General features: G+C 38.5%; 1 protein-coding gene across 2 annotated transcripts in view; it reads left to right on the forward strand.

Moving 5' to 3' along the window:
* PLXDC2 (plexin domain containing 2) overlaps nt 1-14,926 on the forward strand; it is a 424,228-nt gene that overhangs the window by 313,318 nt on the left and 95,984 nt on the right. For both annotated transcript variants that reach the window (XM_025199724.1, XM_025199723.1), the window contains exons 8-9: nt 11,694-11,789; nt 12,634-12,715. In XM_025199724.1, coding sequence (XP_025055509.1) covers nt 11,694-11,789; nt 12,634-12,715 — 178 coding nt within the window. The remainder of the gene's footprint in view (nt 1-11,693; nt 11,790-12,633; nt 12,716-14,926) is intronic.

Raw genomic sequence — 14,926 nt, forward strand, 5'->3', positions numbered from 1 at the left:
CCTTGAAATAAAATGAAAATCAAAAGTATTTTCAGAGTCTTAGTGAGACTAGCAATCAAGACTCACAGTAGAGATGATATCTTTTATTAGACTAACAAGATATTTGGGAAAAATTCTTTAATTGAAAGCTTTTGGGCACAAACACCCTTCATCAGCCATTGAAAAAAAAGATTATAACAGTTCTCCTGGGTAGAAATGAAAGTTCATATTTCATAAGATTTCTCAGAGAAGTCAACAGAGGAAAACTCCTCTGGGTAGTCAGTTCGTGGCTGTTATGGAGTCTCTCACCTCTTGTGAGGTTCTGTGATGATGCAGATTACTTTGAAACAAGGCAGGAGCAGCGTCTCAGGTTTCAGGTGGTCACAGTTGCTTCCTGCTTGGGAAAGTATGAAGATTTCATTTTAAAAATTGGCTAAAATTTAATATCTTCCATGTGTCAGGTTTCCAGGTTGTAGCTGTATTGGTCTAGAGGAAAAAGCAGTCAGGACTCATAGTAGAGATGATATTTTTTATTAGACCAAGATTTTTGCAAAAAAAATTCTTTAATTGCAAGCTTTCGGGCACAAACACCCTTCATCAGGCATTGAAGAAAATATTGTAACAGTGCGACAATATCTTTTAAAAATGTTTATAGCTGTATGTTCATTGGCTAAAGTATGCAATGCAGGATTCCAGAGGGGCCAGATGGTAAAGTAGTTGTCTTTCATTTGCCTCTACAATTGCCCAGATAGTGAACATGACCTTAAAGGCATGTTTTTTCAGAAGTTCTGAATAGCTGAAGCTCCCATTCACTTTAATTAGAATTGTGCGTACTCAGCACTTCTGAAAATCTGGCTCAAGCATAGGGCCCTCCTTTTTACCAAAGTCAACTTAGAACTAGTTCTTGGATCCTTTAACCACTGGTTAACAGGGGAAAACAGCTGAATTTTGTAAATACTTTACAAAATAATTTAATTACAAAGCCAGGCATAAACTGTTTAATTAATTTTGATAAAGAAGAAATTAATAAAACATGCCTCTGACAATCTGATTTGGAGAAATTTCATTTTTGTTATGGTTGGTTATTTCACTAAAAATGTATTCAATCAATATAAAATAGGGATTGTTTATAAGAACTGGAAGTAAACCCAAATAACATTTTTTCTCCATAGAGAATTCTTAGTGTTTGAGAGATAACCTCAGGCATTCTAAGACAGAATTGAGGTCAGTCATTATCTAAAGGGTATATCATTCATATGTTTTAGTTTGCCTGTTAAATATGGGTTAAAGCCATACACAGTTATTTATATATTTTATATATTTTAGGCCTCATTGACATAGAAAATTCAACAGGGGAAACAGGCAGTTGAATTGCTTAGCTTTAATTCACTTGTTTTTTCTTATGTAACCCTTCTGCCAAGAACCGGTTAGCAGCAACAAGGGCCGGGTTCAATTTTGGGTTCTAAATTTATTTTACCTTGGCTCAAGTCCCCACCCAGACAACCTGAGAAACATTAAATAAATAACTAGGGTGTCCCACATAAACAAAATGCCCTCCTCGCAAGCAGTGTGAACACAGAGGATAAATATATTACTGAAAACAAAGGCAAAGAAAACAAAGAAAGCACTAAATACAATTTAAAACACTGCCAACTACAAGGCATAGTTCATAGATTGCACTGTTTTGGGGAGGCTTCACCCATGCCCAGGCATTCTGGGACTTGGGGCTCACCCAAAAGGCAGTTCCAGGGGTTTGTACCCTTGTACCTGCCCTTCAGCAATGGGCCAGAGAGGGGGCTTCACTGGAGAGTCCTTTGAGCTGCTCCTTGCATTCGCTGGGCTGTGGGAAGCTGCTACAGAGCGTGGGTCCTGTGTTGCAAGGGGACCCTCATTGCTTCCTGCCACCCTGTAGGGTGATCCCCGCTTTCATGTGTTGGCCTTGAGGCTTTCATCCATATGATGCACTCCTAGTCCTAGTCCCAATCCCAGCTCTGCTGGGCAAAAACTACAAAAAGAAAACTTTGAAGAAGAGGTCAGGCCTACATCACTGGGCCTGAACTGGACAGCAAAAGTCGGCCAGGCCTGAAACGCCATATCTGCAGAGACAGCACAGGGAAAACACACTCAGGCCTATGGGTGCGGCCCAGACAACCGGTCTCAGCAATACCCCATGCTCAGACAATACAATTACAAAACAGAGGGGGCCAGACGCCTGTAGCCAGTAACTGCCAGGACCCATTCCTGGGCAGTTGCTTCAGTGATTAACACGCCCATGATGTTAACCCCACTTTAAAAAAGGGCGGGGGATGGGGAGGAGGAATTAGGACTCTTAAACTCCAAAACACACTTTCTTTCCCTCTACCTGAAGATTTTCCTTCAAATAGTGTTTGCTTGCCTCTCTAATGAAGGGGAGGGGGGAGATCGGAGACGAGGGCGAGACCCCTCCCCCATAGGGAGGGGCTTTCTGGCTCACAATATAGCTGTGCAGCTCTCAGCAGGCCAATGAAGAAGAGCCCCAGAACCTTAGGGAGTTGTTCTTATATACCTGGTGTGACCTCACTCAAGCCTTGTCCAATCAAGGAGGGCCACATTTTAGTCTTTCTCCCCACCAATTTGCCTGAATAATCCCCTGCTTCCTTTGGCTAATGAGGCCAGAGGGTTTAACATATTTTCCCCAGATACAGGCTCTAGCTTGCCATGTGCTGAGCACATGGCAGAACAACAGGGGCCCATATCAAAACACATGTACAAAACACAGTATACAATCCAAAGTGCGTGAGGGGAGGGGTGCTACATTTATAAAACAAAACATTAAAAATTGATACATTTATTCATAGGTCAAGCTTGGAAAGCAATTCCAATAATGCCAACACTTTGAATGTGCCTATGACTTTTGCAGGCAATATATTGTTATTAATATGCATTTCTTACTCTTTTCCACAAAGTAGTACCACTTTGCTCTCTTCCTACAGAAGAATGTATCTATTAGAACTGTCTTAGGATTTTCCCCATTACTATTGGGAGGAAGAGTAAATAGGAAGGTGTGTGATTTGGGTAGGTGGGCTTTTTGTTTAACTACTTTTTTTTGCGAGGTGTTTATATTGTTCCATTATTATTGGTTTAATATTAAAAATAAACCCTTAGTACCCTGCCAGATGCTGTGCAGTACAGCTGCTGCATTCTACCAGACACATGCTTGCAATTCAAGCATAACTCTATATGCATATGTGCGTAGTCTGGAAGCACTTTGACAATAATTAAACCTAAGAACATTATTATTTACTATAACAAAGTTACTTACCAACTTCAGCAAGTTTTCTATCCTTTTTTCCTTTATCATCGTCACTATGCTAATTATTAGCTCACTGCTCTTTACTGCCACTGACTTTTCAAAGGTCCTTATTTTTCTCTTCTTCATAAAACCAGCCCTTCCTCTCCATTCCTAAACCTTCCTCAGTTCTTCAAACTTTACCTCCTCCATTCTTCTGACTCTCAAGCTCCAACACTCTGCTCCTAAATCCCCTCTAACTTCTCCTTTCTCTTTTTTCCCCCCAGTACTTTCCTATTCTTCTTTTAGCTATATTAATTTGCTCATGATTAAAATGAAAAATGTCATGTTCAGCAATAGAAAACTTAGCAAATCTCAACCCTGCTTACAGGCAGTATTCCATAGGTCCCCTGGCAGACATCGCTTTTTTCATGCATTATATGCGAGTATGATGCAACGAATGGTCCATACATTAAACCAGGTTGTTGCTGGTGAAAGTGGTAGATCAGCTGTATAATAGTTGCTCGTTGAAACAGCAACTTCATTGTGGTGTGGAAGTACCTTGCAATAATTTTAAAGTATGTTCTGGAACGTTAACAATTTGTTGTGCAGTACTTCTCTCACATAACATGTAACAAATGCAAAGTTTGCCAGGGGCCTAAGAGAACAAATTTCAGTGGTAAAATGATGTTAAATGTTGATTTTTCACACAACATACTGCTGGATTCCTAGCCTTCCTATTGCAACTCCCAGTGATGAACTATCATAGTATTTTCAGACTAGACTCTTCTTATAGCAGGTACAGCTATTTTAGGAACTGTAGACTTTGGCAACCTAAGGTTTAATAACACTAATTACTCTGTGTGCAAATCAAAATTGCAGCTCAGTTATTTATTAGTAACATTCCAGTTTCACTGCAATTAGTGACACTCAATATATAATGTAATTCAAGCACCTATAATTAAGGGATACTTCTGGATGCTAAAACTACTGAAGATTTTGTTCTAGTTTGTTTACAACAGTGAGAGCCTTGAAAGAATGACATTCCTGAAGTCTCCAGCAAGCATGTCTGCTGTTTGTGTTTTCATGTTCATCGAGCTAAAACACAGCAGCCTTGGTGAAAAGGAACTAATTTCCTACTGCTTTTGCAAGTTTTAATGCCATTTACACCCACATGATTATACAAAGGGTCAAATTCTCAGCACTAACACACTCTAAAGCAGCTCAAACTTTTTCCAGGGGCTTTACTGGCCCCAGCCAGTTCCCAGATTACCAATATGGTCTACTGGTAGTACAAAATATCTTTGTTTCCTGTGCCCAACCTCTAGCTAAGTATAGCTGAGCTGGGCTTACAAATATAAGTAAAGCTACAAGGAAGTAGAGAATACTGTCTAGTAAATATTTTCCTGGTCAGTTCAACTGTGTGTCCAGTTTTGGGTGCCACACTTCAAGAGGAACATGAAGAATCTGGAGAGGGTCCAGAGGAGGGCCACTCACATGATTAGTAGTCTGCATGACAGACCCTACGAGGGGAGGTTGAGAGATCTGGATCTCCTCAGCCTTTACAAAAGATGGCTGAGGGCTGACCTTGTAGCTGCCTATAAGTTTTTCAGGGAAGACAGCAGGGAATTGGGGATGCACTGTTTACCAGAACACCCCAGGGAGTGACTAGGAATAATGGGTGCAAACTAGTGGAGAGTAGATTTAGGTTAGACATTAGGAAGAATTGTTTTACAGTAAGGGGGGCCAGAGTCTGGAACGGGCTTCCAAGAGAGGTGGTGCTGTCACCTAACTTGGAGGTCTTCAAGAGGAGGCTTGATAGTCACCTGGCTGAGGTCATCTGACCTTGGTCCTCTTTCCTGCCAGGGGCAGGGGGTCAGACACGATGATCCATTGAGTCCCTTCTGACTCTACAATCTCTGAATCTATGACAACACAGCATGCTCTGTTGTTGGACATTTTTTCTACATTACTCATAAAACCATTATTTAGAGTTTAATTTGTTGGTTCAACAATATATGAGTTTAGTGCTTGATCTGCATGTTCTCAACTGATACTCTTATCTTTGATCATTGTGTAATTTTTAAGTGAGATGCAAATTCTTTCAGTGATTTATGACTTTGCAGTGTTGAGTAATTTTCAGAGTGATAAAAAATAAGTTTTAGACAAAACAAATGGGGGTTCTGTTCTTAGTTATAGATTTTCACTTGTGTGTATAGTAGACCAAGGTGGAAATAGTCTCTGAAATGGTAGTAGGTTGTACAGAGCAGCACTAACTGTACTACTATCAGTACCCTGTGGATTTAGTATTATTGTAGGAGGGTTGTAACCATGATGGACCAGGGAATCTATGACAAGCAAGATTTGTTTGGTAATATCTTTTTCTGAACTAACTTTGTAATTGAGGAAGCTTTAAGACAAGCTTTTACACACAAAATGCCATTCTTCAGGTCTGGGAAAGAAGCAGATACAGCTTAAACTAAACACCAGTTAGAAGAAGTACTTTTGTTTAACCCTATTATGCAAATTAAAGTGATCACATTAAAGAGGGAAGTGGGTAGTAAACCTATGGTTATCAAAAGTAGTTACAGACCAAGTAAACAGCAGTTGAAATAAGTAAACCTAATTATGTAATTAGGTTCAAAATGGAGAGAGCCATTATCACCTGTGGAGCTAAATGAGGCTAGGCAAAGGAGAAGTCAAATTATAATGAACCGTGACACCATTATCTGTGTTAAGTCAGTGGTTCTTGGAATCCAGTAAAGTTATAGATTTTTGTTCACAAGCTTGTCTTCTGGGTTATAGTATACATTTCCCTTCTGTTTGTTAATGTTAGTAGATAACAGCACTTTCAAGCCACAAAGCACTATCCAAGTACTGGGGACAAAGATGAGTTTGAAATTCTGACTCCTTCACATTCTGTAGTAGATGGCTGTCCACCATGGAAGTTAAAAGTATCACTGATCCTAAAGCTATACTTGGAGATTGTACTTTGTCACTTAAAGTGAAACTTTGATCGATCTACCAGTTCTACAGAGTAAGATGCTAGTGATGGAAAACTAATTGCTGGATTTAATTGAAGTTTCCCATTGTCATCTTTATCATTTATCTAATTCACAAACTCTTGGCAATGCATAACATAATTTTAAATTGACCTGTCATTCACATAACGTGTACATGATTTTGCTGTTTGTAAACAGGCTATTGTTTTTTCCCCATTACAGTTGAAAACAGATGAAATAGGCATTTTTACACATGCACGCACCGCAGTGTCGGGCACTTTGAAAAGCATCTGGTGCTGTGTCGCTTGCAGTTGTATAAGCAGCGAAATGCACATCAGTGTGCAGAAAATGACAGCGGTTCACTTTTGAATTAAAACACATAGCAAGTGTTTTAGTTCAAAAGCTCATTGCCACCATTTTCTTCAAACTGACGTGGATTTCACCGCTTATACAACTACAAGTGATGCAGCATGGTGCGTGTCAGCTCACATGCGGAGCAGACTTGATTAATCGCATCTGCTCCAGTGTGCCAGATCTCCAGCGCATCCAAGCATGAAAATGTATGTGTATAAATGCCCATGTGACTAGCTAAGGGTGTTTTTTTCCCTTATTTCCCAGCTAGTGATTCTTGCTGATCTGATTCTCTAGGAATCCTCAGTTGAGGAAACCTTTTTATTTCATGAAGATAAATCCAGAAAATGTAAATGAGTGTTTTATCCATGTCTAAGCATGCGTGACAGGAAATATCATTTACTAAATGGTGCATTCTAGTTTGGAAATCCTATGCAAAAAAGGTAATTTATATAAGAGAAGAAATGCAATCAGATTTTACATCTGTCAGACATGTACATTAAAAACAGTTTAGTATCAGTTACTGACCTTTTAGATATTTTGTAGATGCTTCTGCTGCTCTGTTATTACTGCAGTGTCTTTTGAACTCCTTATATTCTTTAGGTAATTTAGTAAATTCTGGCAGTTTTCATTCATGTAATGTTAACATGTCATTATTTCATTTGAAACCACTGTGATAATACTTTGGAGAAAATGTGCTATCTAGTATCTTGAACATCTATAATTTACAGATATGCTGCTTAATCCCTTGAAACGACTATTTCAATTGGCCTTATGACACCACATGTTATCTTTCTAGAGGCTGGCAACAATGCTGAGAAATATAGTTACCTCAAGAGGTTAATTTTCTCTTCTGCTCTTTAAGCTGGGAATGTATCTGTAGTTTTTTATTCAAAGACAATGCATTGATATTTTTGAGAATAACCATTATAAATCAAATAACCATTTGGACCATGTTGTAATGAAACCAGTGAAATGAAGTAGGAACTGTTATTGAAGAATGATAAATTTGGGGGTTTTTTCAACTTGATATTAGAACAGGTGACAAAGATGAAAAGAAAAGTAAAATGTTTCAATAAACATGTTCATGGAAATACTACATTTAGAATTTATCTAATGCATACAGGCAAACAAGGTTCCTTGGGTGAATTTGATATCTTTTATTAGACCAACCCAAATGGTTGGAGAATATTTAATGCACACAAGTACTCGAAAGCTAGGATTTCTTGTACTAAGCACTGCCATAGAACATTACATTTTGTGGGTACAAATTGCACCTGTAAAAGGAAATGTCAAACCTTGCTCTGTCTGCAAAATTACTCCTAAATGGAATGTCCTCTTACCCTGATTAGAAATCAACTAGCATATCATTATCAAATATAATATTAGTAATTTTTAATAATTATCTACATGTGGCCAAATCTGTTTCATTGGAACTTTGGAAAACTGTGAATGCTAATGTTTTATAAGTCCCTCTGGGCATTTAACAGTGTGGACTTGGAATTATTAGAATTATGGTGAATGAATCTGAACTGTTAACCTTTAGTAATGAGAGATTGAAGCAGGGTTCATATAAAGTGCCAATGCCATCATTTGTATTTATGTATTCCTTTGCATATTTTTGGACAGAAGGATCAAGATTTCTTTGGAAAGAAATTAAACCCTCCAGCTTTGGCAAGAGTTCATTTCCAGCACATTTCCTGATTACTTTGATTTGGCAGGTGCTTCTGTTGAACTAATAACTCTGGGAGAATAAATCTTCCACTGTTGTCAGGAGATCTACTCAACCCCTGCCCAAATTAGCTTCATCTTGGCAGGTATTCTAGTCCAGTGCATTTGGAAGTCTGGACAGGTATCACATTTTTCAGGGTAGATGTCTTGCTTAACCAAGATCTGCCTTATCTCCAATCAAAATGACTCTGCAGTAATATACAACTATAATATATAATTTACATATTAGAATATATATAATGTGTACTACATTAGAATATATAAACGTACCAATTTAAAAGTCATTAGTGCATGAAAGATAAAATTATAGTAGAAGTCGGTCTCAACTAAACAACTAATTGAGTGAATTAGCATTTTTAAAGCTAACAGGGAGTTAAATAAAAGTAGCATTGTCTGCTGCCTATGTGTGCTTAAAAGTTTCTGCAGTGAGGGAGAACAGAGGAGGTGTGTGGTGCAGTCATTTCACAAGGAGTCTTGTCAGTAAAGGGCAGAATATCACATGATCTCTCTATACATCCCCATCTTGGAGCTTGCTTTGCTGCTTTCAGCAGGCATCAACAGATTGCTGTTCACCGCCTGCACTTGATGCTGATAGTAGCACATGCACTTGTCCTTTCAAAGGCTAGCCATACCCCATATCCCAGCAGATTTCTTCTATCCAGGCCAATATGGGCTCTCCAGAATAAAAACCAGGTGTCTCTTCTAGTACGCTCAGGTACATCATGTAGAAATTAGTATTTGTTGATAAATTAAATTTATTTAGAATCACAGAATCATAGAAAATTAGGGTTGGAAGGGACCTCAGGAGGTCATCTATTGCAACCCCCTGCTCAAAGCAGAACTAGCCTCAACTATCTCATCCTAACCAAGGAGTTGTATGTATGTCTCCAAGGATGGAGATTCCACAAATTCTCTGGGTAACCTGTAGCAGTGCTTTCTTTACTAATCATTGTGATAGAGCTTTTCCTAATATAAACTAAAGTTCCCTTGCTTGAGACCATTGTCCCTTGCTCTGTCGTCTGTCACCACTGAGACTAGTCTAGTTTCATCTTCTCTGTAATCACCCTTCAGGTAGTTGAAGGCTGCTATTAAATCCCACCTCAGCCTTCTCTTCTCCAGACTAAATAGTCCAGTTCTGTTAGCCTGTCCTTGTTTCTTTTAATGTAATTTTTTTCTCTGCATCTAAAACAAAGTGCAGAAGTGATGAAAAAAACCTGCTGTATAACTGTGCAGCAGCTAGGGAATCCAGCAATATTCCCTAGATTCCCTTTAAGTATTGGCAATAAAAACATGTCCTTCAGCTCAGTAAGAGAGATGTCCCATCAGACAATGCATAATGAGTAACACAAACTGTGGAGGAACCTGCTTAAGTTTGTAACTATCCATATTCCTTTTCCTCCTTTTTCATCACCTCAGAAAATCAAATAGACTGAGAGAATCTTTCATCCTTTGCAATCACTCATTTCTCTTCTGGCTTGATCCTTGGAAGTCAAGAAAGGTGCTTGCATGGATTTCAGTGGAAATTTGATCAGCTTTCTGAAAAGGAAATCACCTTGACTTCAAGGCACTTGGAAACAGCCGTTATTATTTCAGACCAGGAGTATACTTGAAACTTCTAATTGGCAAATTAGAAACTTTTCCCCAAACTTTGGGGAAAACCATCCACACCAGAAGACAGGCGGGTGATCCAGGCTGACCTGGACAGGCTCAGCAAGTGGGCGGATGAGAATCTGATGGTGTTCAACGCCGAAAAATGCAAGGTTCTCCACCTTGGGAAAAAAAACCTGCAGCATCCTTATAGGCTCGGCACTGCTATGTTCGCTAGCGCTGTGGAAGAAAGAGACTTGGGGGTCATCATTGACCACAAGATGAACATGAGCCTGCAGTACGATGCTGCGGCTAGTAAAGCGACCAAAACACTGGCTTGCATCCATAGATGCTTCTCAAGCAAATCCCGGGACGTCATTCTCCCCTTGTACTTGGCCTTAGTGAGGCCGTAGCTGGAGTACTGCGTCCAGTTTTGGGCTCCACAATTCAAAAAGGATGTGGAGAAGCCTGAGAGAGTCCAGAGAAGAGCCACGCGCATGATCAGAGGTCAGGGAAGCAGACCCTACGATGACAGGCTGAGAACCCTGGGGCTCTTTAGCCTGGAAAAGCGCAGGCTCAGGGGTGATCTGATGGCCATCTATAAGTTTATCAAGGGTGACCACCAGTATCTGGGGGAACGTTTGTTCACCAGAGTGCCCCAAGGGATGACGACTAGGTCGAATGGTCATAAACTACTACAAGACTGTTTCAGGCTGGACATAAGGAAGAATTTCTTTACTGTCCGAGCCCCCAAGGTCTGAAACAGCCTGCCACCGGAGGTGGTTCAAGCGCCTACATTGAACACCTTCAAGAGCAAACTGGATGCTTATCTTGCTGGGATCCTACGAACCCAGCTGACTTCCTGCCCTTTGGGCAGGGGGCTGGACTCAATGATCTTCCGAGGTCCCTTCCAGCCCTAATGTCTATGAAATCTATGACATCTATGAAATGTTCTGGCCTGCCACTGTGTCTTGAAGTCATGCACTTAATATCTAGAATATTAAGTTTGACCAGAATAAATAATAGGCTATTCAATAGGAAATCAACAATTAATGATATTTTTCATGTTTCACTTCTGCTTTGGGGTTACCATCATCTAGTGTTTTCAGTCTGTCGAAACAGAACATGTATGGCTTTACAGTGAATTTTCTACCTTGAAAAGCTTATGTAGAACCAGCCTGTATAAAAATTATACAATCAGCTGCTTTTGGAAAACTATTTGACTTGGCCCCCTTTACATTTTTATTTTTTTCTGATATTAAAAAAATATATCTTTTAATGCAGTACAAATACCTCAGTATTAATATGTGAGCTAGCCCCCAGCTAACAACATAAATCAAGTGATGAAACCATTTTTGTTTGATGAAACCATTCCTAATACACATGCCTGTTTTGGCAACAAATGAGGTTCCAGGGAGTTCTATAAACCATTAAGCTTGAGAAATACCTGAATTACACTGTAAATATCTTTGCACATAAGCTATAGAAATTCTGCTTAAACAAGTTAATGAGATATGTGAGAACTCAGTCAGCATTTTCAAAGTCTTTATTAGTGAAAAACTCCTGAGCTGGCAGCTCTAATGGTTTTTCAAATGAATCTCTCCTTTTCTGCAGCATTTTTTAAGATAAATTTTCATTCTGGGAAAAAATTGTGTGTGTTAATACACACACACATTTATTTACAGTAATCAATTATTAAGCATGTTGTTTTCTCACGGAGTACATTTTACAAAATAATAAGTGAAAATGCAGGTTTGTTTTTTCCTCCCCGGCAGATGTCCGTAGAAGAACGATTTATGAGTACCACAGGGTTGAGCTACAGATGTCAAAGATTACTAATCTATCAGCTGTTGAGATGATACCTCTACCCAGTAAGTAAAATTAAATATAAACAGATGCCAGGTTTGAAAAATGTAACATTCTTAAATATTTCCCTATAATCTCAGTTTGGAAAACTTCCTTACAGATGAATTGGAGACCACATGATCTCTTGTATCTCAAATGAGTTTGCAGGTCAGGGTCCTACAATTTTCAGTAGGTCATGAATGATAGCTGTATAACATTGTTTCCTAAAATCATCATGTCTCCTGTAAGTTTTGTTCATGGAAAAAAAAGTAATTTTCATGCTCGAGCGTCAAACACAGAAACTTGTATATGTAGCACATCCCATCTCAAAGGAACATCTAGAAAAACATCTTGCAATTCATCAGCCTTCTTTGTCCAGTGCTAAACAACATTGTTCAGAAATCTTAGAATTTAAATTGTGAGCTCTAGTACTGTGAGAAATTGAAATGGCTTGCATCCTTTCTTTAATCCAATTACACTACTTGTATGCTTTCCTGTCAGTCTTACTATCTACATATTATCTAAATGTGAGTCTACCAGGAATGTTAGACCAGAAAAGGAAAAGATTTAAGGAAAGCCTTAATACATAACAGTATGATAAAAATTTTGTAACTATACTGAAAAGAGGTTTGTGGAAATGGGATTAAATTTACAAATGCAATACAAATTAAATCCTAAAGGTCAAATGTATTTTCTGTGCTTGTATTTGTATAGTGTGAGTTGGTAGTCTGTCTTTAATGGGTCACGCTGATAAGCTCTGGGCCTTAAATATGCTTTTGGAAAGGATTTATTTTTGCTTTGTAAATGTAGTAAGAATTGTTTATAAGATTAATGTGTGTATTGATTTTTATTTATTTATCTATCTCCCAGCCTGTCTCCAATTTAACAGCTGTGGCCCATGTGTCACTGCCCAGATCGGCTTCAACTGCAGCTGGTGTAATAAACTCCAAAGGTAAGCCATAAGTTTTGAGCAAAGCAGTGTTCACATTTCATCCAAATAATGTTTGACCTCATATGATGCAGTGCACAGGAGGGTTTTTTATTAGCAAATCTTATTTGCAGAAGAAAATCCAGGAGAATATTTTTGGTATTTTAGTTCATGGAATCTGAAGCATGGGCTTACAATGGAGTTCAGTGGCTCCAATCATCAGCTACACATCAGTATCTCATTTAAGTTAATAAAAGAACACTAGAAAAGCAGGGTCAAAACCAACTGTTTTTAATGAGGTACAGTTAAAGCCATTATTTCCATAACCTTGGCTACATTTTTAGTTTGTTTGGTTTAAATTGTAGAAGAAATTATTTTTTTTTCTCTTTCAAAAGTCACACTTGACTTCATCAACATGCATTTCCCTCCGTACAGACACTAAGCAGAAATAAATTTAGCTATAAACACCTGCTTGGTCCCTAAACAGGAGTGAGACTGACACAATGAGGAGATAAAATAAGGAAGCCTTTGAACCTCCAATCATTTAGTGAGTATTTTGATTCTCCTCTACCCTCTAGTTGTTGTATTAACTCTGACAGTCAAGTTAGCTGCAAGAACAATTTGAAAGTTATGGAATAGCTGGAGTGTAAAGAACAAAATAATAAGTTTGTAATCTTGGCTTCTGAAAAGTTCTTCAGTTACTGACCTTGAGGGCCTGAATGTACTTAACAGCAATTCAGTTATGTAAAATACAGAATAGTTACGAATATTTATTATTGTTGTTCTGTTTTTCAAGCCTAGAAATTGGTTTCAGGAATGTTATCTATAAAGTTGATGAATAATGAAAACAGAAATGGTTATTAGCATTTTTAAACTTCGCTGTGATAGCAGGTGATGAAAAACTGACAAATAGTTGCCAAAGATGGTATGGAATTAAATAGTTGTGATTATTTATATTTGCATTTTCTTGAGCTTTGGAGATTTGCAGCAAAGCTTATTGCTCTTGGATAATTTTGCATGAAAGCCCTTGTGATTTTGATGTCTCAATTGTATTGTGTATCAGGAAGGAAGGCATAGAGAATAAAAAGAGGTACACCTGTAGTAGGCTGTTTCAGGGAGAGCCTAGCTCATGAAAAGACTCTGCAGGCCCTTCCATGTTGCTTGGCTTCACATTTAGGAACATTTGGGGGAAATATGCAAAATGCTAAACTCTGTTGCTTCAAAGAGAGCACACATGGGAATCAAACAGGGTGAGTGCAAGTTAACCAGGTCATTGCCAGTAGAAAATAGTCCTAAAATAATTACAGCATTCTCTCCCTTTGTATTTTGGTGAGTACCAGATACTTCAACATATTTAGGTTTCCAGAGACTTTGTATACAGTCCTAGTTGGGTAGAAATTGTGTATCAGATCCTCAGCTGGGTTAGTCAGAATCACTCCACTAAAACTCGTGAAATGGAGCTTCTTTCATGGCACCATTAAATACCTCAATGAAGCTCTGTTGATTTATACCAGATGATCTGCTTCAATTTTGAATGTGATTGATTTACTCTAATTAATTTCGTTTGGATTTTATTAATTTCTCATTAGTCTTGTGAACTTGCATAATTTTTATTGCTGATGTTGGACAGAGTTTTCTTCCCTAATATGATACAATAGTTTAACCACACGGAAGGGAAAAAATACCATCCTACTGGCATAAGGAATTCATAACTTTTCCTTCCTTAGCCCAGTTTTATTGATCATTTAAGCCCTAAACCTTGGCTTCAGTGTCACTTAAGTGATGCATAGGGCTGTTTGCAAGGGGTTTACCTTTATTTTAGAGAGTCCTCTTTCTGACTGAAAGAATAAGAGAACTGCATTCTGTTCAGTCCTGTAGGTCATTCTGTTGATTATAACAGGAAATAAAATGGGCCACTGTTAAACTTATTACTCCATTTGAGTTGCATGGTCTAGGTACAGACATTCAAAAAGCCCGAGGTAGAATCCATCTAAGTGACACAGTTTTCTATAAGCAACATACTTTAGGTCGGTAGTGAACAGAACACATATTTGCTGGGGGAAAGTGGAGCAAATCATAGGCTGGGCTCTGCCATTTTTAAACCAAATTATGTGGCTGCTGACAGATTTAGGAAAAAAACCAAAAAACAGTTGTTTACTGGAAGTGTCATCACATTAGTGTGACCTAACTTGCCCAGCGTCTGTATAGACTGCACGCTTCAGCAGGGCTTTTTCG

This window comes from Alligator sinensis, unplaced genomic scaffold, assembly GCF_000455745.1.
Source record: "Alligator sinensis unplaced genomic scaffold, ASM45574v1 scaffold221_1, whole genome shotgun sequence".
NCBI classification, from domain to species: domain Eukaryota; kingdom Metazoa; phylum Chordata; order Crocodylia; family Alligatoridae; genus Alligator; species Alligator sinensis.